This window comes from Salmo trutta, chromosome 16 (genome assembly GCF_901001165.1).
Source record: "Salmo trutta chromosome 16, fSalTru1.1, whole genome shotgun sequence".
NCBI classification, from domain to species: Eukaryota; Metazoa; Chordata; class Actinopteri; order Salmoniformes; family Salmonidae; genus Salmo; species Salmo trutta.
In genome coordinates, this window is record NC_042972.1 from 57,806,704 (window position 1) to 57,829,887 (window position 23,184).

Here is a 23,184-nt window from a genome sequence, read left to right on the forward strand (position 1 = left end):
CTGGCCTCATCTGCCATAATGGCATACATTCCAGATTTTGATATCTCAGAGACCATGGTGTCCATAATCTCTTGAGCACAGCATTCGATCATGTCATTCTGAGATTTTGTAGAGAGAGATGGTGCATTTGATGGAGTATTGTACCTTTGCAGGAAATGGTCAAACTCCTTCAAAAGCTCCATACATTCAAGAAAGTTCCCTCTATTTGTGCTCTCACTAGATTCATCATTGGCACGGAAAGAGTCCTTGTATTCCTAACATTGAGGTGACTGCAACAACTCTCCTCAAATACTCCCTTCTCTCTGCAATATCACTAGCTTGGGCAGATATTAAAATCTGAGCAATGTTCCCATGACTGCTAGTTGCCTGGTAGCTTTGCCATGCCACAAGACTGTCTCTGTGTGTTTGTGCCATTTCATGTTTACCGAAGATAAACAACGTTTTTTCCAATTTTTGCAGCCATTACTGACAAAATAATCAAATGTAATGTTTTTGCCAAAAACTCTACATGGAAAGCAGAAAGCTACGTTTTTGTGGACAGAGTACTTTACCCAATTTGTATTTCTCAAACCAGCAGTGCTGAAATGCCCTTTTCTGTGTACCAAAACTTTAGTGTGGGTAGCTATTCAGCTTCACTTGTCTGGGCCCAGTGTCTTTGTCACCTAAATTGCTCTCATTTCTGGAAGGAGTTGCTGCAGCGGCTTGATTACTTTCTTTCTCTGGATCTGTTTGTTGTCCCTGCCTCGCTGGATCTGTTTGTTGTCCCTCTTTCTCTGGGCATGCTTGCTCTCTCTCACTTATTGGTCTCTGCCTTGCATAGAAGCCTCTCTTTCTGCATGACCCTTTAAGTAAGACATATGCTGTACAAATTTAACTGAAAGCTTAAACATCTACTTGCTTCTTTTTTTTTATCACTAACCGTCATCAGACATGCTCCCTCAGCCCTGTCAGCCTCCAGCTTCTTTCTCTCATTTTTGTCTGCTGTGTTTTGACATGTATTGTTATTAAACTTATATTTACAATAACTGAAGGCTTAATAGGTTATTAATCAGTTTATTATTAATCAGTTTAAGTTTTAATTTGTTTGTTTGAACTGGTAAAATCTTCATTTCTCACCAGATTGGCCTTCGGCAGAGCTGGTGGCTGCCTCTCGAAGAATTTCCGTATATCCATCTAACGTTAGTCGTTAGCTAGCCTACAGTTGAGAAATTGAGGATAATACAATCACATTGTGATCAACAGTGTCACCTTTTCTACACATGACCTACTGATAATTGTTTTGCAATGGCCTACTGAATGAAAGCAATTGAGTATGAAAAGATATGTGCATGATGTTACGTCATCTGTCTCATTTATAGCCTGGCACAGATAGCAAAACTACATTAAATACAACGTTAACTAGATATCATCGCCACATAACTTATGTCGAATTTAAAAGACACCGTTACCGTTAGCTAGCTCGCAGCGTCTGGTACACTGTAACTTACAGGCAGCCTCACATAAAAACGTATTGGTTAACAAAGCTTTGATTATGACAAGTCTATAGTAGTGAATACACTCTCTCTCTCTCTCTCGCTCTCTCTCTCGCTCTCTCTCTCGCTCTCTCTCTCTCTCTCTCGCTCTCTCTCTCGCTCTCTCTCGCTCTCTCTCTCGCTCTCTCTCTCGCTCTCTCTCTCTCTCGCTCTCTCTCTCGCTCTCTCTCTCGCTCTCTCTCTCGCTCTCTCTCTCTCGCTCTCTCTCTCTCGCTCTCTCTCTCGCTCTCTCTCTCTCGCTCTCTCTCTCTCTCTCGCTCTCTCTCTCGCTCTCTCGCTCTCTCGCTCTCGCTCTCGCTCTCTCTCTCGCTCTCTCTGGTCTAACTTACCACAAATTCGCATCGTAGCCTATCTGCATGAATCCGTCCTGTCAGTTTACTGTTAGCTAGCAGTCTCAAGCCACAGCAGTAGCTAACGTTAACCAAAATGTTAGATACAAGTAGACCTAACTGTCACTAGCGCATGCAGCAGCCTCTCCAGCAGCAGCCTTCCCTGAAGCCCCCCTAAAATAGGCCTAGCGATGTCCCTGCAGGTAGCTATGATAGTTAAGCAAAACTTAAAAGCTTTGTGAGAACATTTAGCCTACCATGGACACATGCACATATTTTTCTTTATAAAATGTATATAATTGCATGGTACATCCACTCCCAATATGTTGGTCAGTAGGCCTAACTGCATCCGACAGTACCTTTTATTGGATTTTACCTAATGCCATATTTATTCTGTCATTCTTTTAGGCATTAGAGCAAGAGGCCTGTCTTGGAAGAGCTTTAATTGCTTGCCGGTTGTTAGCCGCAACCTCTCCGTCCCAGACACAATGCCGGACCCTTCACAGCACTTCACAGGTATGTGCTAACCACCATGACTCGCATCAAGGCTGGAACAACAGCAAATGTGCCTTCCCTGATCGTATTTTCAGTCTAGCCAAAGCCTAAGTTAGCCCAATATTGAACTAAAGGAGCCTAATGTAAGGTCCTTGGAATAAGGAGTAAGTCCCGTGTGGCTCAGTTGGTAGAGCATGGTGTTTGCAACGCCAGGGTTGTGGGTTCGATTCCCACGGGGGACCAGTACGGAAAAAATATATGAAATGTATGCATTCACTACTGTAAGTCACTCTGGATAAGAGCGTCTGCTAAATTACTAAAATGTAAATGAGTAACATGTTCTGTTTTAAAAGACGAATTGGCTCTGGGAGGCAAAACGGCCAATACTCCATAAAAACGTGAATCGATTCTCAATTGCGTTACTGTTCAAGAAACATAAATCCCTCTACTTGCATATCATAATCAGTTATTTCACAAAATACACACTACCTGTACACTGTTTTAACTAGGGATTGGAACTGGTTCGGGGAACCGAACTAATAAAAGTGATCCATACTATACTAAAACAGATGTTATTTTAAAAGCATGGGATCCGGTTAATGTTATTTTACGTTCCAGGCATTTTTGTTCTAGTCCCACAAAAAAAACGCAATAAAGCACCTATGCAAAGCCCTCTCTGCCACTCAGAAACATATTCTAGTGTCTGGCTGCAAGCTGAAATCTTTGCCAGCGTGTGTACGTGTTTAGTCTACCTGCCCCTCTTCCCTCCGAAGCATAGGCTACTGTACTGACATTACAAGTGTGATTCAGAAGATAGATTTTTTTTTTATTAACTAGAGAAGAATGGATGAACTTTTTCAATGCTAAACTCCCTTTTTCAGGACCCTGTCTTTCAAAGATAATTCGTAGAAATCCATAACTTCACAGATCTTAATTGTAAAGGGTTTAAACACTTTCCCATGCTTTATGGTTCAATGAACCATAAACAATTAATGAACATGCACCTGTGGAACGGTCGTTAAGACAGTAACAGCTTGCAGACGGTAGGTAATTAAGGTCACAGTTATGAAAAGGACACTAGGACACTAAAGAGGCCTTTCTACTGACTCTGAAAAACACCAAAAGACCAGGGTCCCTGCTCATCTGCGTGAACGTGCCTTAGACATGCTGCAAGGAGGCATGAGGACTGCAGATGTGGCCAGGGAAATAAATTCCAATGTCCTTATTGTGAGACGCCTAAGACAGCGCTACAGGGAGACAGGACGGACAGCTGATCGTCCTCGCAGTGGCAGACCATGGGTAACATCTGCACAGGATCGGTACATCCGAACATCACACCTGCAGGACAGGTACAGGATGGCAACAACAACTGCCTGAGTTACACCAGGAACGCACAATCCCTCCATCAGTTCTGACTGTCCGCAATAGGCTGAGAGAGGCTGGACTGAGGGCTTGTAGGCCTGTTGTAAGGCAGGTCCTCACCAGACATCACTGGCAACAACGTTGCCTATATGCACAAACCCACCGTCGCTGGATCAGACAGGACTGGCAAAAAGTGCTCTTCACTGACGAGTCGCGGTTTTGTCTCTCACCAGGGGTGATGGTCGGAATCGCGTTTATTGTCAAAGGAATGAGCGTTACACCGAGGCCTGTACTCTGGAGCGGGATCGATTTGGAGGTGGAGGGTTTGTCATGGTCTGGGGCGGTGTGTCACAGCATCATTGGACTGAGCTTGTTGTCATTGCAGGCAGGCAATCTCAACGCTGTGCGTTACAGGGAAGACATCCTCCTCCCTCATGTGGTACCCATCCTGCAGGCTCATCCTGACATGACCCTCCAGCATGACAATGCCACCAGCCATACTGCTTGTTCTGTGCGTGATTTCCTGCAAGACAGGAATGTCAGTGTTCTGCCATGGCCAGCGACGAGCCCAGATCTCAATCCCATTGAGCACGTCTGGGACCTGTTGGATTGGAGGGTGAGGGCTAGGGCCATTCCCCCCAGAAATGTCCGGAAACTTGCAGGTGCCTTGGTGGAAGAGTGGGGTAACACATCTTACAGCAAGAACTGGCAAATCTGGTCCATGAGGAGGAGATGCACTGCAGTGCTTAGTATCTGGTGTGGCCACCAGCTGCATTGACTGTTACTTTTGATTTTGACCCCCCCCCCCTTTATTTAGGGACACATTATTTAATTTCTGTTAGTCACATGTCTGTGGAACTTGTTCAGTATGTCTCAGTTGTTGAATCTTATGTTCATACAAATACACTGCTCAAAAAAATAAAGGGAACACTTAAACAACACAATGTAACTCCAAGTCAATCACACTTCTGTGAAATCAAACTGTCCACTTAGGAAGCAACACTGATTGACAATAAATTTCACATGCTGTTGTGCAAATGGAATAGACAACAGGTGGAAATTATAGGCAATTAGCAAGACACCCCCAATAAAGGAGTGGTTCTGCAGGTGGTGACCACAGACCACTTCTCAGTTCCTATGCTTCCTGGCTGATGTTTTGGTCACTTTTGAATGCTGGCGGTGCTTTCACTCTAGTGGTAGCATGAGACGGAGTCTACAACCCACACAAGTGGCTCAGGTAGTGCAGCTCATCCAGGATGGCACATCAATGCGAGCTGTGGCAAGAAGGCTTGCTGTGTCTGTCAGCGTAGTGTCCAGAGCATGGAGGCGCTACCAGGAGACAGGCCAGTACATCAGGAGACGTGGAGGAGGCCGTAGGAGGGCAACAACCCACCAGCAGGACTGCTACCTCTGCCTTTGTGCAAGGAGGAGCAGGAGGAGCACTGCCAGAGCCCTGCAAAATGACCTCCAGCAGGCCACAAATGTGCATGTGTCTGCTCAAACGGTCAGAAACAGACTCCATGAGGGTGGTATGAGGGCCCGACGTCCACAGGTGGGGGTTGTGCTTACAGCCCAACACCGTGCAGGACGTTTGGCATTTGCCAGAGAACACCAAGATTGGCAAATTCGCCACTGGCGCCCTGTGCTCTTCACAGATGAAAGCAGGTTCACACTGAGCACATGTGACAGACGTGACAGAGTCTGGAGACGCCGTGGAGAACGTTCTGCTGCCTGCAACATCCTCCAGCATGACCGGTTTGGCGGTGGGTCAGTCATGGTGTGGGGTGGCATTTCTTTGAGGGTCCGCACAGCCCTCCATGTGCTCGCCAGAGGTAGCCTGACTGCCATTAGGTACCGAGATGAGATCCTCAGACCCCTTGTGAGACCATATGCTGGTGCGGTTGGCCCTGGGTTCCTCCTAATGCAAGACAATGCTAGACCTCATGTGGCTGGAGTGTGTCAGCAGTTCCTGCAAGAGGAAGGCATTGATGCTATGGACTGGCCCGCCCGTTCCCCAGACCTGAATCCAATTGAGCACATCTGGGACATCATGTCTCGCTCCATCCACCAACGCCACGTTGCACCACAGACTGTCCAGGAGTTGGCGGATGCTTTAGTCCAGGTCTGGGAGGAGATCCCTCAGGAGACCATCCGCCACCTCATCAGGAGCATGCCCAGGCATTGTAGGGAGGTCATACAGGCTAGTGGAGGCCACACACACTACTGAGCCTAATTTTGACTTGTTTTAATGACATTACATCAAAGTTGGATCAGCCTGTAGTGTGGCTTTCCACTTTAATTTTGAGTGTGACTCCAAATCCAGACCTCCATGGGTTGATAAATTGGATTTCCATTGATTTATTTTTGTGTGATTTTTGTTGTCAGCACATTCAACTATGTAAAGAAAAAAGTATTTAATAAGATTATTTCATTCATTCAGATCTAGGATGTTTTATTTTAGTGTTCCCTTTATTTTTTTGAGCAGTGTATTTACATATGTTACATTTGCTGAAAATAAATGCTGTTGACAGTGAGGACTTTTTTTTTTGCTGAGTTCATTAGCAGGTTGGAAAAAGTAGCCTATCACTGGTTAGCTGTTAATGCTTAGCCTACATGCTAAAAAACAAGCCATTATTGTTGCATGTTTGACATTTTAAATGTGTTTCTGAGAAATATTTAATCGGTTGCATTTTGAATTTACATGTTGCGGGTCCCTTACTGTATCACGTCAAGACGGGCAGGTGCCGGATCAGTTCTTTTGATATTGCAGATGGTTGTGGTTTTGAAAACCGCTGATCCGCGCATCACTAGTCAGTGTCTGTAGTAGGCTTACTGGGCTACCTTTCAAGCTGATATCATGCGTCAAGGCTCTTCCCTCTCCATTCCCAGCTCTTTAATGTGAAAGAAACCCCACAGATGGCCATGGAAGAGGAGGTGGGGGCCTTCACCAAGCTCATCGAGGCCATGGGCTTCACAGGACCTCTCAAATACAACAAATGGGTAAGTGCCTCTAGCATTCACCAAACCACTCAAATGTCCATCCACTGCAGTTCTTCATACAGCATTACTGTAAGTCTCTCACAAGTAAGGTCTATGATTTATCAGCTCACACTTTAATCTATATGTAGGATGTCATGTTCAATGATCTATTGAGGTTCAGTTGTGAAGGACAGCGTTTCAACCAACATTTACACACAAGATGCATCCAAAAGTATGTGTCCCGAAATGGGAGTTATTGCAACTCTCTCGTTGTTTTAGACCTATCGTTAATTTAGTTCTGATTTTAAAAACAGTGTTGTTTAACAAATGCCTGTGTCACATTGAATGCACACATTCCCATCTCTAAAGACAGGCCTTGCACTTAATTGTCCATCCTGGTTACAGGGGGATATGAGGCTTATGAACCCCAGCAGGGGAGCATTAACCCTGTGGTGAACCAGGAATCTTCCCTGTGGACGAGCCAAGTACCTCCATGGGTTAGGGGTGACAATGCATTCTAAAACCACCCTCTCATGGGTTGGGCCCAGACCTGGGTTCAAATAGCCTACCATTTGAAATCATTATAAATACTTTAGCTGTGCTTGATTGAGCTTCCCTATTGCAATGGAACCGATAGAAAACGACAAACCCCGCCCATCTGGGACTAAAGAAAACACTCAAAATATGTGAAAGGTTTCAAATAAAGCTAGGTCTGGTTCCTAATGTTGTTAACTCTGGGCTGGGCCCTAGATTTTAAATGGGTCCCTGAGATGTTTTTCTGGCCAGGTTACAAGGACAGAAAAGCGTATCTGACTAGGTATAGCCTTAGCAATTAGAGGTCGACCGATTATGATTTTTCAACGCTGATACCGATTTTATTGGAGGACCAAAAAATGCCGATACCGATTAATCAGCCGTTTTTTAATTTTTTTAAAATTATTATTAATTTTTTTGTAATAATGACAATTACAACAATACTGAATGAACACTTATTTTAACTTAATATAATACATAAATACTATCAATTTAGCCTCAAATAAATAATGAAACATGTTCAATTTGGTTTAAATAATGCAAAAACAAAGTGTTGGAGAAGAAAGTAAAAGTGCAATATGTGCCATGTAAAAAAGGTAACGTTTAAGTTCCTTGCTCAGAACATATGAAAGCTGGTGGTTCCTTTTAACATGAGTCTTCAATATTCCCAGGTAAGAAGTTTTAGGTTGTAGTTATTATAGGACTATTTCTCTCTCTACGATTTGTATTTCATATACCTTTGACTATTGGATGTTCTTACAGGCACTTTAGTATTGCCAGTAGCTCGAACCAGGGACACATCGACAACAGCCACCCTCGAAGCAGCGTTACCCATGTAGAGCAAGGGGAACAACCACTCCCAAGTCTCAGAGCGAGTGACGTTTGAAACGCTATTAGCGCGCACCCGGCTAACTAGCTAGCCTTTTTCACATCGGTTACACAAGCCTAATCTCGGGGGTTGATAGGCTTGAAGTCATAAACAGCGCAATGCTTGAAGAATTGCGAAGAGCTGCTGGAAAACACGAAGGTGCTGTTTGAATGAATGCTTACGAGCCTGCTGCTGCCTACCATTGCTCAGTCAGACTGCTTTATCAAATATCAAATCATAGACTTAATTATAATATAATAACACACAGAAATACGAGCCTTTGGTTATTACTATGGTTGAATCCGGAAACTAGCATTTCGAAAACTAAACCTTTATTATTTCAGTGAAATACAGAACCGTTCCGTATTTTATCTAACGGGTGGCATCCCTAAGTCTAAATATTCCTGTTACATTACACAACCTTCAATGTTATGTCATAATTATGTACAATTCTGGCAAATTATTTACAGCCTTTGTTAGGAATAAATGGAGTTCGCAGTGAGCCAGGCGGCCCAAACTGCTGTATATACCCTGACTGCTTGCACGGAACGCAAGAGAAGTGACACAACTCCCCTAGTTATAAGAAATTCATGTTAGCAGGCAATATTAACTAAACATGCAGGTTTAAAAATATATACTTGTGTATTGATTTTAAAGAAAGGCATTGATGTTTATGGTTAGGTACATTGGTGCAACGACAGTGCTTTTTTCGCAAATGCGCTTGTTAAATCATCACCCGTTTGTCGAAGTAGGCTGTGATTCGATGAGAAATTAACAGGCACCGCATCGATTATATGCAACGCAGGACACGTTAGATAAACTAGTAATTTCATCAACCAAGTGTAGTTAACTAGTGATTGTTAAGATTGATCGTTTTTTATAAGATAAGTTTAATGCTAGCTAGCAACTTACCTTGGCTTCTTGCTGCCCTCGCGTAACAGGTAGTCAGCCTGCCACGCAGGCTCCTCGTGGAGTGCAATGTAAGGCAGGTGGTTAGAGCATTGGACTAGTAACCGGAAGGTTGCAAAAACGAATCTCCGAGGTGACGAGGTAAAAATCTGTTGTTCTGCCCCTGAACAAGGCCGTTAACCCCCGTTCCTAGGCCGTCATTGAAAATAAGAATGTGTTCTTAATCTGACTTGCCTAGTTAAATAAAGGTGTAAAAAAAAAAAAAAAAAGTCTTCAAATCGGTGGCCAGAAATACCGATTGTTATGAACACTTGAAATCGGCCCTAATTAATCGGCCATTCCGATTAATCGGTCGACCTCTATTAGCAATATGGTAATAGCCCCACCTTGCCCTCTGAAGTTTTGTCATATTACACCTATCCAATCCACTCAGATTTCTACAAGTGTGTAGGGAGTATCAGAGGATGGTGTTTTAAAGTGGTAATAAACAGTTGAAACAAGAAGAAAGCGCCCTCCCCTCCCCTGTTCGGGGTGAAACACTGAGGGATGGGGCTGGAGAAATGTAAATTCATAGAACTATGGATACAAACTGACCTGCCATGATATGAACATTTATATTTTTAACCAGGGGCTGGAACCCAAGTTTATTTTTCAATTGTTTCATTCTGAACAGAAACACTTTTTTTGTGTGTTCCACTGTTCCGACCAGCAAAATTAAAGTTCTAGGAGGAGCTTCTTCTATGGAGGAACTTTGACTGTCCTTTGAGCTAGCTACAGTGAGGGGGAAAAAGTATTTGATCCCTTGCTGATTTTGTACGTTTGCCCACTGACAAAGAAATTATCAGTCTATAATTTTAATGGTAGGTTTATTTGAACAGTGAGAGACAGAATAACAAAAAAATCCAGAAAAACACGTAAAAAATGTTATAAATTGATTTGCATTTTAATGAGGGAAATAAGTATTTGACCCCCTCTCAATCAGAACGATTTCTGGCTCCCAGGTGTCTTTTATACAGGTAACGAGCTGAGATTAGGAGCACACTCTTAAAGGGAGTGCTCCTAATCTCAGCTTGTTACCTGTATAAAAGACACCTATCCACAGAAGCAAGAAATCAGATTCCGAACTCTCCACCATGGCCAAGACCAAAGAGCTCTCCAAGGATGTCAGGGACAAGATTGTAGACCTACACAAGGCTGGAATGGGCTACAAGACCATCGCCAAGCAGCTTGGTGAGAAGGTGACAACAGTTGGTGCGATTATTCGCAAATAGAAGAAACACAAAAGAGCTGTCAATCTCCCTCGGCCTGGGGCTCCATGCAAGATCTCACCTCATGGAGTTGCAATGATCATGAGAACGGTGAGGAATCAGCCCAGAACTACACTGGAGGATCTTGTCAATGATCTCAAGGCAGCTGGGACCATAGTCACCAAGAAAACAATTGGTAACGCACTACGCCGTGAAGGACTGCAATCCTTCAGTACCCGCAAGGTCCCCCTGCTCAAGAAAGCACATATACATGCCCGTCAGAAGTTTGCCAATGAACATCTGAATGATTCAGAGGACAACTGGTGAAAGTGTTGTGGTCAGATGAGACAAATGGAGCTCTTTGGCATCAACTCAACTCGCCGTGTTTGGAGGAGGAGGAATGCTGCCTATGACCCCAAGAACACCATCTCCACCGTCAAACATGGAGGTGGAAACATTATGCTTTGGGGGTGTTTTTCTGCTAAGGGGACAGGACAAATTCACCGCATCAAAGGGACGATGGACGGGGCTATGTACCATCAAATCTTGGGTGAGAACCTCCTTCCCTCAGCCAGGGCATTGGGTCGTGGATGGGTATTCCAGCATGACAATGACCCAAATCACACGGCCAAGACAACAAAGGAGTGGCTCAAGAAGAAGCACATTAAGGTCCTGGATTGGCCTAGCCAGTCTCCAAACCTTAATCCCATAGAAAATCTGTGGAGGGAGCTGAAGGTTCGAGTTGCCAAACGTCAGCCTCGAAACCTTAATGACTTGGAGAAGATCTGCAAAGAGGAGTGGGACAAAATTCCTCCTGAAATGTGTGCAAACCTGGTGGCCAACTACAAGAAACATCTGACCTCTGTGATTGCCAACAAGGGTTTTGCCACCAAGTACTAAGTCATGTTTTGCAGATGGGTCAAATACTTATTTCCCTCATTAAAATGCAAATAAATGTATAAATTTTTTGACATGTGTTTTTCTGGATTTTTTTGTTGTTATTCTGCCTCACAATAAACCTACCATTAAAATTATAGACCGATCATTTCTTTGTCAGTGGGCAAACGTACAAAATCAGCAGGGGATCAAATACTTTTTTCGCTTACTGTAGCTAACAAGCTTATTTGTTTAGAGCGGCACCAGAATTAAAAACACATCTTACCTTTTTGTAGTTAATAAATCCAACGTGAAATGTGATAACTAGGCCTATAGTATCGTTAACTAGCATTGAAAAAGTTAAACCATTCCTCTCTAGCTAATAAAAATCTCTCTCCCCATCTTCTGAATCATGATTGTAACGTCAGTTTAGTAGCCTAGGCTTAGGAGGGGCAGGTAGCCTAAATACGCATACACGCTGGCAAAGATTTTCAGCTTGCAGGCAGACACTGAAATAAGTTTCTGATTGACAGAGTTATGCCTTTGCATAAGACACATTGTTGTGTTTTGTTTTGTGGGTCTAGATAAAAATAAAAATACAAGTGTTATACATCGGTTTAAAGACTAACTTCTTGTTAATCCAACCACGGTGTCAGATTTCAAAAAGACTTTACGGCGAAAGCAAACCATGCGATTATCTGAGAACAGCGCCCAGCAGACAAATCATTACAAACCGTAACCAGCCAAGTAGACGAGTAACAAAAGTCAGAAATAGCGATAAAATTAATCACTTACCATTGATCTTCATATGGTTGCACTCCGAAGACTCCATGTTACACAAATGTTCATTTTGTTCGATAATGTCCCTCTTTATGTCCAAAAACCTCAGTTTTGTTCATTAACCTCTTGACGTTACCCTAGGATACGGGGCGCCACAGCGCATTTTGGATTTTTTTTTTGCCAATTTTCAATGGCCTACTAATCAAACTCAGAAGCTAGGATATGCATATAATTAATACCTGTGGATAGAAAACACCTTAAAGTTTCTAAAACTGTTTGAATGGTGTCTGTGAGTATGGCAGTCAAAACCCCGAGACCGATTGAAACAGGAAGTGGAATTCTGAATTGTGGACTCGACTAAACATCTTTACCTATTATTCACACCGTGAGCTATCGTTCATTGAGCACTTTCTATTGCTTCCACTAGATGTCCCCAGTCTTTACAAAGTGTTTTGAGCCTTCTACTGTCAAAACTGAATGAATGAGACGCTGTGGAAATTGGTCACAGTAGGAGGGCCATCACCATTGTGACGTCGGCGGCCCTGTCTACCCCTTCCTTTGGAAACGTTTTGAAACACAATACAATCGTCCCCCTCGAATCTTATTGGCTCTCTTGTTGAAACAGGCCCTGAAGAATAATGTTATACAACGTTTGACATGTTTGAACGAACCTAAATGAGGGGAAAAATGTTATTTTTCGAAAATGCTGTCCCGCGCCCGACGGAGCAGTTGGATATAGCCTTCAGACGCGCTAACAACAGCAAGCTAATGGAACATAAAGGATGGACTTTTTCGACCGAAAATACATTTGTTCAGGACCTGGGATTCCTGGAAGTGCTTTCTGATGAAGACAACTAAAGGTAAGGGATTATTGACAATAGTATACAAGATTAGATGTGATATGCGATTGTTCCAAGATGGCGCCGAGCTAGGTTTACCAGCTAATTTTCTGAGTATCGCATCCCCTTTTATCGCAAAGTGTGATTACCCAGTAAAGTTATTTTTAAATCTGGTATGACAGGTGCTTTCAAGAGATATTCATCTATAAATCTTAGAATGACAATATTACATTTTAAAAATGTTTTCGAATAGTAATTTAGTAAATTGTAGCGCTGTTTCATCTGATGCATTTGAGGGAAAATAGTTAGTCAACGTCAGGTGCCGATGTAAAATGCTGTTTTTATATATAAATATGAACTTTATTGAACAAAAGAATGCATGCATTGTGTAACATGATGTCCTAGGTGTGTCATCTGATGAAGTTTGTAAAAGGTTAGTGCTGCATTTAGCTGTTTTTTGGTTATTTGTGATGCATGTGGTTGGTCGGAAAATTGCTATGTTGCTACTTTTACCATGTACTCTAACATAATCTAATGTTTTGTTTTTCCTGTAAAACCTTTTTGAAATCGGACGACGTGGGTCGAATTAGGAGAGGTGTATCTATAAAACGATATGAGACAGTCCTATATTTGAAAAAAAATATATATTAAATTTCGTTATGCTAATGTCGCTAGGAGTTTTTCGCTGGATGTTGATCCCGCTTGCTGGATGAGACGCTCAAGAGGATAATCCATTAGAACAAAGCGCGGTCACAACAGACAGACAAAATCTGTTCATAGAAACATGTCAAACGATGTTTAAAATCAATCCTCAGGTTGTTTTTGTCATAAATAATCAATAATATTTCAACCGGACAAAAGCTTCGTCAATAGAAAAGGAGAAACAAGAAAGGTACGCTCCCGGTCACGCGCTGGACTTATGTCTGGAAATTTCCACTGGCCTCTCATTGAAAGTGCTGTTTCTCCCTCATTTTTCAGGGTAAAAGCCTGAAACAATGCCTAAAGACTGGCCACATGTAGAGGAAGCCATAGAGATCGTGAACTGGGCTCTAAGTCTTTGTATGGTGGATAGGCTTTCATTGGAAAAACAGGCATTTCAAAATAAAAGCACTTCCTGGATGGATTTTCCTCAGGTTTTCGCCTGCCATATCAGTTCTGTTATACTCACAGACATTTATTTTAACAGTTTTGGAAACTTTAGTGTTTTCTATCCAAATCTACCAATAATATGCATATCCTAACTTCTGGGCCTGAGTAGCAGGCAGTTTACTTTGGGCACGCTTTTCATCCAAAATTCCGAATGCTGCCCCCTACCCTAGTGAGGTTAACTGGTACTCATGCTTTTAAAATAACGGGTCTGTTCCAGAACAGTATGGCTCTTCGGTACCAACCCTCGGTTTTAACAATGTTTTGAGGCTATATAGTGTTTATTTACATTGACTTTGTTTACAAAAATTGGAGTAAAACAAGCTTATATTTTGGGTTCTCATGGAGTGTGACAGTTGAACTAAGCTCATGAGGCATTTATAACTTATATTCTTCAAGAATCAATGGGTATATATCATTAATTTATAAGTCTGAAAATGGATGTAGCAACTGCAGATTGCCCCTTTTTTTAAGTCAGAGCTGTCATTTACCTCTTGTCTGCACTACTGCTCAATTTGCACATGGACTTTGTCACCACTGCTACAAGGTCTTAGAACAGCAAAAGGTAGCTTAATTTAGATCAGCTTGAAAAGCCTTCCTCTGAACCGTGTCTTACGGTTTAAGTTGGTATGCCTTTGCATTTAACACCAAACCAACTCCAAACCATAGCCTGTGCTGTGAGTGGGTAGCAGCAGAGTTCCTAAATGAACGTTGACTTGCGTGCACAGCAGCTGAGGCTGCGCTCAAAGAGGGCCTCCCATGCCAGCGCCAAGCCTACCCAGAATGCCCGGACGGAGAGAGATTTACCCATGATTCACAATCCACTCTTCTTATGCCACCACCCACCTTGGGCCAAAGCCCTCTGCTTTTATTATGTGTGAACTTTGGTTTTATATTTTGGAGAAGTTAAAAGGAAAGTGGAATGTGTTAAGGTGTGGGATACTCTTTAGGTCTTTGTTGTCTTATCAACTTATTGCTACGGTCTGTTTTTGCAGAAAATCAAGATTGCTGCCTTGCGCATGTACACATGCTGTGTGGAGAGAATCAACTATGACGAATTTTTTGAAAGTAAGTATTTACCTGTATAGATTCAGATTCCTTCTATGTAGTTAATTCCTTCTATAGAGTTCATCACCTGAGGTAGCCTATTATTCCAGCCAGATGCCAACAGGTCTTTGTTGATAATTAATTGAACATAAGCAATTGATTTAATAAGTCATTGACAGGTTAGAAATCTATGACTGAGATGTAGTTGTGCTAGTCTTTGAGTACATTTCCATAGCGTTGAGAACAATGGCCGCGTGGACCTTACCAGTCCCATGGATGGAGGGAAGGGCTGCTTGGGCTTATCGACCCAAACTCCCAGAGTAACTTCACATCAACACGACACCCCAAGTGCCTAAAGGGACCCTTTCATCGGCATCCTGAAAGATTCATGTGACACTTTACAGGCTGGTTAGGCTGTTTTCTTTAGCGGGTGGGGGGATGGAATGTAAGCCGGTCTTGGCTGACACGCCCCTCTGATCTCTCCGTCCACAGAATGCTCCCTCCCCGACACGCTCAACTCCTGGTTCCTGGTGGCACAGCTCCATGTCTGGTGAGTACCTCTGTTACACCCCCTCTACAGGCCCTCCTCAGGCCAGGTTTACTTAGCTTTTGCCACCCTCTGTTAAATTTGAAACACTTTTGGGAACTTCAAGTTCCCATGACGAAGCTGTGACTGTGCCTTTATTTTCTACTTCGACCTCAATTCTGTGTTCTTTCAGTTTGGCTGTTTGTCTCCCATCTGCTATTCCTTTGAAGTCAAATCTAGACTTTCAATTGGTATTAAGATTTTGTATTTTCTGATAAAAGGATTTGACATAGGAGACATTCTAGGCATGAGCGCCAATGACGTCTAAATCAAATTGTATTTGTCACATACACGTATTTAGCAGATGTTATTGCAAGTGTAGCAAAATGCTTGTGTTCCTAGCTCCAACAGTGGAGTAGTATCTAACAATACACACATCTAAAAGTAAAAGAATGGAATTAAGAACTATATAAATATTAGGACGAGCAATGTTGCCGTGGCTTTGACTAAAATACAGTAGAATAGAATACAATATATACATATGAAATGAGTAAAGCAGTATATAAACATTATTAAAGAGACTAGTGTTCCATTATTTAAGTGGCCAGTGATTCCATGTATATGTATACGATCTACTACTGCAGTACATAGAAATGAAAGAACAAAAGTAACGGCAGGGGTTGTAACGGTAAATAGGATGGGGGGGGGGGGGGGGGGGGGGGGCAGGTCCCAATTCAAATCCCTTTAAGATGCAGGGTGGTAGCCGGCTAGTGATGACTATTTTAACAGTCTGATGGCCTTGAGATGGAAGCTGTTTTTCAGTCTTTCGGTCCCAGCTTTGATGCACCTGTACTGACCTCGCCTTCTGGATGATAGCGGAGTGAACAGGCCGTGGCTCAGGTGGTTGATCTTTTTGGCCTTCCTGTGACATCGGGTGCTGTAGGTGTCCTGCAGGGCAGGCAGTGTGCCCCCTGTGATGCATTGGGAGACCGCACCACCTCTGGAGAGCCCTGCCGGGCGGTAATACAGCACAACAGGGTGCTCTCAATTGTGCATCTGTAAATGTTTGTGAGGGTCTTAGGGGCCAAGCCAAATTTCTTCAGCCTTCTGATGTTGAAGAGACACTGTTGCGCCTTCTTCACCACACTGTCAGTGTGGACAATTTCAGATTGTCAGTGATGTGTACACTGAAGAACTTGAAGCTTTCCACCTACTCCACTGGGCAGACCGCACCACCGATGCGGATAGGGGCGTGCTCCCTCTGCTGTTTCCTGAAGTCCACGATCAGCACCTTCATTTTGTTGACGTTGAGGGAGAGGTTATTTTCCTGGTACCACTCCACCAGGGCCCTGACCAGCTCCCTGTCTATGTATAGAGTGCAGTGGTAAGGGCTTAATTGTTTAGGTATGTTTCTATTTGGATAAGAATTGTTTAGAGATAAATCTTGCCATCTTGATTTTCCAAGAGAAAAATCTAACTGGGTGTCATCCATATACTCTTATTTTAGAATAACCTAACCTCACCACCCTTTTTGCATCTGTACTCTCAAGCCCCAGGTAGTTCAGGTTACACGCCTTGAGTTAACACATGCCTTGGTATTTGATCCAGGCCTGGGAAAGAAAGGTATGCATGCATGAGCTCATCAGAGTTTGGTGATAAATTGCGCTGCCATGAACCTCTTCATCAAACATGCCCACCACTCCTCTGACTTCCTGTCAAAGCTACTTTCCTGCCACTAATTCTGTTGACTTTGGCATGCGGGATGACATAAGCTCCAAAAGCCAGGCCTGGACTCAATCAAAACTGCTGTGCGCATGAGGCTAACCAATCTTCACGCTATTAAAATGGTGTCATGATGTGGGAATAATGCACACGAATGCAGATTCATACTCTCTCTGGTTTAGGTTATTTGCATTTGGATCCAAGAACCAGTGAGTGAAAATGTAGAACAACCACAGATTCAGTTCTATTGACTTAATCAGCTTCCCGTTTCAGAAATTGCACAGTACTAGTCAGAATAAAGCCCATTAAGAAAAGGGTTGTGTGTGTGTGTGATCCCAACACAGCAGAATCAACATGAACCACTTAAAAGTAGCATTGTTACAATGACAAATTGTAACTTGATACAAGCATGTGTGACTTGAACATAAATAAATCATGCATTGATGTCAGAGGATTTCCTAGGTATGGTCATGTACACTACATGAGCAACAGTATGTGGACACCTGCTCATTCAAAAATCATGGGCATTAATATGGAGTTTGTTCCTCCTCTGCTGCTATAACAGCCTCCACTCTTCTTGGAAGGCTTTCCACTAGGTGTTGGAACATTGCTGCGGGGACTTGCTTCCATTCAGCCACAAGCATTAGTGAGGTTGTGCGATTAGGCCTGGATCGCAGTCTGTTCCATTTCATCCAAAAGATGTTTGGTTGAGGTCAGGGCTCTGTGCAGGCCAGTCAAGTTCTTCCATGCCGATCTCGACAAACCATTTCTGTATGGACCTCGCTTTGTGCAGGAAAGGGCCTTCCCCAAACTGTTGCAACCACAGAATCGTCTAGAATGTTATTATATGCTGTAGTGTTAAGATTTCCCTTCACTGGAACGAAGGGGCCTAGCCCGAACCATGAAAAACAGCCCAAGACCATTAATCCTCCTCCACCAAACTTTACAGTTGACACTATGCGTTGGGGGCAGGTAGCTTTCTCCTGGCATCCGCCAAACTCATTTGTCCGTCCGCCTGCCAGATCGGAAAGTATGATTCATCACTCCAGAGAACACGTTCCAGTGTCCAATGGTGGCGAGCTTTACACCACCAGCCAAAGCTTGGCATTGCGTATTGTGATCTTAGGCTTGTCAGCCATGGAAACCCATCTCATGAAGCTCCCGACTAATAGTTCTTATGCTGACTTTGCTTCTAGAAGCAGTTTGGAGCTCGGTAGTGAGTGTTGCAACTGAGGACAGACGATTTTTATGCGCTACGCACTTCGGCACTTGGCGGTCCCGTTCTGTGAGCTTGTGTGGCCTACCACTTCACAGCTGAGTTGACCGGGGCATTACTAGCAAGGGAGAAATTAATAGGGGAGAAATTTGAGGAAGTGAGGTGGCATCCTATGATGGTGCCACGTTGAAAATCACTGAGCTCTTCTGTCAGGCCATTCTACTGCCAATGTTTGTCTATGCCGATTACATGGATGTGTGCTCGATTTTTATACCCGTCAGCGACAGGTGTGGCTGAATTATCCAAATCCACTAATTTGAAGGGGGGTCCACATACTTTTGTGTATTTACAGTGCACTCGGAAAGTATTCAGACCCCTTGACTTTTTCCACATTTTGTTACGTTACAGCCTTATTCTAAAATGGATGAAATGTTTTTTTCCCCTCATCAATCTACACATAATACCCCGTAGTGACAAAGCAATAACAGGTTTTTAGACATTTTTGCAAATGTATATAACATGTAACTGAAATATATCATAAATGTGTATTCAGACCCTTTACTCAGTACTTTGTTGAAGCACCTTTGGCAGCGATTACAGCCTTGGGTATGACGCTACAAGCTTGGCACTCCTGTATTTGGGGACTTTCTCTCGTTCTTCTCTGCAGATCCACGCAAGCTCTGTCAGGTTGGATGGGGAACGTTGCTGCACAGCTATTTTCAGGTCTCTCCAGAGACGTTCGATCGGGTTCAAGTCCGGGCTCTGGCTGGGCTACTCAAGGACATTCAGAGACTTGTCCCGAAGCCACTCCTGCGTCGTCTTGGCTGTGTGCTTAGGGTTGTTGTCCTGTTGGAAGGTGAACCTTCGCCCCAGTCTGAGGTCCTGAGAGCTCTGGAGCAGGTTTTCAAGGATCTCTCTCTACTTTGCTCCATTCATGTTTCCCTCGATCTTGACTACCCTGCTGCTGAAAAACATCCCCACAGCATGTTGATGCCACCACCATGTTTCACCATAGGTTTCCTCCAGACGTGGCACTTGGCATTCAGGCCAAAGAGTTCAATCTTGGTTTCATCAAACCAGATAATCTTGTTTCTCGTGGTCTGAGTCCTATAGGTGCCTTTTGGCAGGCTGTCATATGCCTTACTGGGGCATGCTTTCCATCTGGCCAATCTACCATAAAGGCCTGATTGGTGGAGTGCTGCAGAGATGGCTGTCTTTCTAGAAGGTTCTCCCATCTCCACAGAGGAACTCTGGAGCTCTGTCAGTGACCATCAGGTTCTTGGTCACCTCCCTGACCCTTCTCTCCCGATTGCTTAGTTTGGCTGGGCGGCCAGCTCTAGGAAGAGTCTTTGTGGTTCCAAACTTCTTCCATTTTAAGAATGATGGAGGTCACTGTGTTCTTGGGGACCTTCAATGCTGCAAAAATGTTTTGGTACCCTTCCCCAGATCTGTGCCTCGACACAATCCTGTCTCTGAGCTCTACGGACAATTCCTTAGATCTCAAGGCTTGGTTTTTGCTCTGACATGGGCTGTCAACTGTGAGACCTTTATATAGACAGGTGTGCATTTCCAAATCATGTCAAATCAATTTAATATACCACAGATGGACTCCGATCAAGTTGTGAAAACATCTCAAGGATGGTTATTGGAAACCGGATGCACCGGAGCTCAATTTCGAGTCTCATAGCAAAGTGTCTGAATACTTATGTAAATAAGGTATTAATGGGTTTTTTTGGGGGGGGGGCTAAAATTTCCAAGAAACTGTCTTCGCTTTGTCATTGTGATTGTTTGTAGATTGAGGAGGAATAAAATTGATTTAATACATTTTAGAATATGGCTGTAATGTAACAAAATGTGGAAAAGGGGAAGGGGTCTGAATACTTTCCGAATGCACTGTATAGTGTATCTCAAGTTGGGTATTGGCCCTTTAGGGTAAGAGGCTGTCCTTCCCTGTCAGATAAGGTGTTAACTCTGTTCTCCCCTGTAGGATGTGTCTGGTGAGGATTAGGCAAGAAGGCCGTGAGGGGAAGTACATGTGCCGCTACATCGTCCACTCAATGTGGGAGGACGTGGAGCAGAGGAGCAAGATCATGGGGGTAAGTCCCTCAAATTTCAACCTCATGTCTTTTCCAGTCTAAAACCTGGGACCACATCTATCAAGCATTTGAAAGAAGTAGTGCTGGTCTAGGATTAGGTTCCCTCTGCCCGTGTAATCTTTTTCATAATGACTTAAAAGGCAAAACTGATCCTATGATCAGACAGCTGATAATGGCTCAACTTAACCTTCTGATAGGATGGATGGGGTTTCTACCATTTTGCTTTCTCAATACCCATTCAGTAATTTCAGGTCAAGATTACATGATGTTTTTAGTAGCAGAGAATTATTTATTACATACTGGACATCTCCATTGAATCAGTGTGCCCAAAAGGTACCACTGGGAGGGACAGAGAGGGAAACTTCAGCGTATTGCTTTTAATGTGCATCATGCATCTTGTAGAATACACTGACATCTGTTGCAATCATAAAGCATCCTGTATTATCTTTAGGCAGAGACGGGGAACTGCCAAAATAATGGGAACACTTGAGTAAATTAGGGATACAAAGTATATTAAAAGCAGGTGCTTCCACGCAGGTTGTGGTTCCTGAGGTAATTAACTTCCCATCATGCTTAGGTAACAGTATAAAAATGCTGGGCAGGCCAAAATTATTTTGGCTACCATGGCTGTACCCCCATAGGATGACAACGCCCCCTTCCACAGGGTAATGAGTGGTCACTGAATGGTTTGATGAGCATGAAAACAATATGCAATGGCCTTCTGTCACCAGATCTCAACTCAATTATTGAACACTTATGAGTATCTGTAGTGGCCCCTGAATGGTGTTGCATCCCTCCAATAGAGTTCCAGACACTTTGTCTCACCAATTGGTGAGATATTGTGTAGATTGATTAAATCTTTTTCCTTCTTAATCTTAGAACAAGGCTGTAACGTAACAAAATGTGGAAAAAGTAAAAGTGTCTGAATACTTTCCAAATGCACTGTATGCCTAGGTGCATCAACTGTTCTGGCTCTATACCTTTTCTTCTTCTTTCCGCTGGTACAGCCACTTTCTTTCACTCTAAATGTCAAGCTTCTGCCTAGGAAACTATTTTCCACCTCCTCCCTCCCTCTCTGTGGATGACTTTGTGAACCACTTTGAAAAGGTTGAAATCTGCTCCTCATTCACTGCCTATTGAGTCCACTGGTCCCACTCACAAAGAAAGAACATACGCCTTGACCTCTTTCCCCCCTCTCTCTCCAGATTAAATCCTGCAACTAGTGAGGTCCGGCCGCCCGAGAACCTGCCCGCTTGATCCCATTCCCTTTTCCAGATCATCTCTGGAGACCTCTCATTCCTTATCAACTCATTACTGGCTGCATCCCCTCAAGAATCCAACACTCGACCCTTCTGAAGTCATAACTACAGACCCACTGCTGAGTGGCTTAGCAGTCTAAGGCACTGCATTGCAGTGCTTGAGGCTTCACTACAGACTTGGGTTCAATCCTGGCAGTGACCAGGAGACCCATGAAGCCGCGCACAATTTGCCCAGTGTCGTCCGGGTTAGGGGAGGATTTGGCTGGACGAAATTTCCTTGTCCCATCGCACTCTAGCGACTCATTGTGGCGGGCCGGGTACCTGCAAGCTGACTTCAGTCGCCAGTTGGACTGTGTTTCCTCCGACACATTGGTGCGGCTGGCTTCCGGGTTAAGTGAGCAGTGTCTCAAGAAGCAGTGCAGCTTGGTAGGATCGTGTTTCTGAGGATGCATGGCTCTCAACATTCGCCTTTCCGAGTCCGTAGGGGAGTTGCAGCGATTAAACAAGACTAACTACCAATTGGATGTCACGAAATTTGGGAGAAAGGGCGCCGGAGATGGCACACCGTTTTACGGTCTCCTAACCAATTGTGCTATTATGTTTTTTTTTCGAGATATTTGAAAATGTTGTACATAATGTTTCTGCAACCGTATCTTACGGCAGAAAAGAGCTTCTATATATCAGGACAGCGATCACTCACCTCGAATTAGACGAAGATTGTTTCAACAACAACAATAACAGCAGCAAGCAGGACTCGCACGATATTCTCCAGACATCCCAATTATTCGCAAAAGAAAGCGACGCTGAGGAAGAAGAGCCGTTTGCCTCGTCCGGACCCGCAGAAGGCAACTAGGAAAGCTGCCGTTACCGTCAATATTACTCGCCAACGTGCATTCATTGGACAATAAACTAGACGAGGTACGATCACGAATATCCTACCAACGGGACATCAAAAATTGTAATATCCTATGTTTCACGGAATCGTGGCTGAATGACGACATGGATATTCAGCTAGCGGGATACACGCTGCACCGGCAGGATAGAACAGCACACTCCGGTAAGACGGTGGGGGGGGGGGGGGGGGGGGGGCGGTCTGTGCATATTTGTAAACAACAGCTGGTGCACGAAATCTAAGGAAGTCTCTAGATTTTGCTCGCCTGAAATAGAGTATATTGTGATAAATTGCAGACCACACTACTTGCCAAGAGAGATCTCAGCAATACTTTTTGTGGCTGTTTATTTACCACCAGAGACAGATGCCGGCACTAAGACCGCACTCAACCAGCTGTATAAGGAAATAAGCAAACAGGAAACCACTCACCCAGAGGCGGCGCTCCTAGTGGCTGGAGACTTTAATGCAGGGAAACTTAAATCAGTTTTCCCAAATTTCTATCAACATGTTAAATGTGCAACCAGAGGGAA

At 43.7% G+C, this 23,184-nt stretch overlaps 1 protein-coding gene across 1 annotated transcript in view; it reads left to right on the forward strand.

Annotated features, from left to right (window-relative positions):
* Positions 1 to 23,184, forward strand: part of uqcc1 (ubiquinol-cytochrome c reductase complex assembly factor 1) — a 48,166-nt gene that overhangs the window by 2,723 nt on the left and 22,259 nt on the right. Inside the window, exons 2-6 of the mRNA XM_029695083.1 lie at positions 2,270 to 2,377; positions 6,608 to 6,718; positions 14,892 to 14,964; positions 15,436 to 15,493; positions 20,395 to 20,503. Coding sequence (XP_029550943.1) covers positions 2,270 to 2,377; positions 6,608 to 6,718; positions 14,892 to 14,964; positions 15,436 to 15,493; positions 20,395 to 20,503 — 459 coding nt within the window. The remainder of the gene's footprint in view (positions 1 to 2,269; positions 2,378 to 6,607; positions 6,719 to 14,891; positions 14,965 to 15,435; positions 15,494 to 20,394; positions 20,504 to 23,184) is intronic.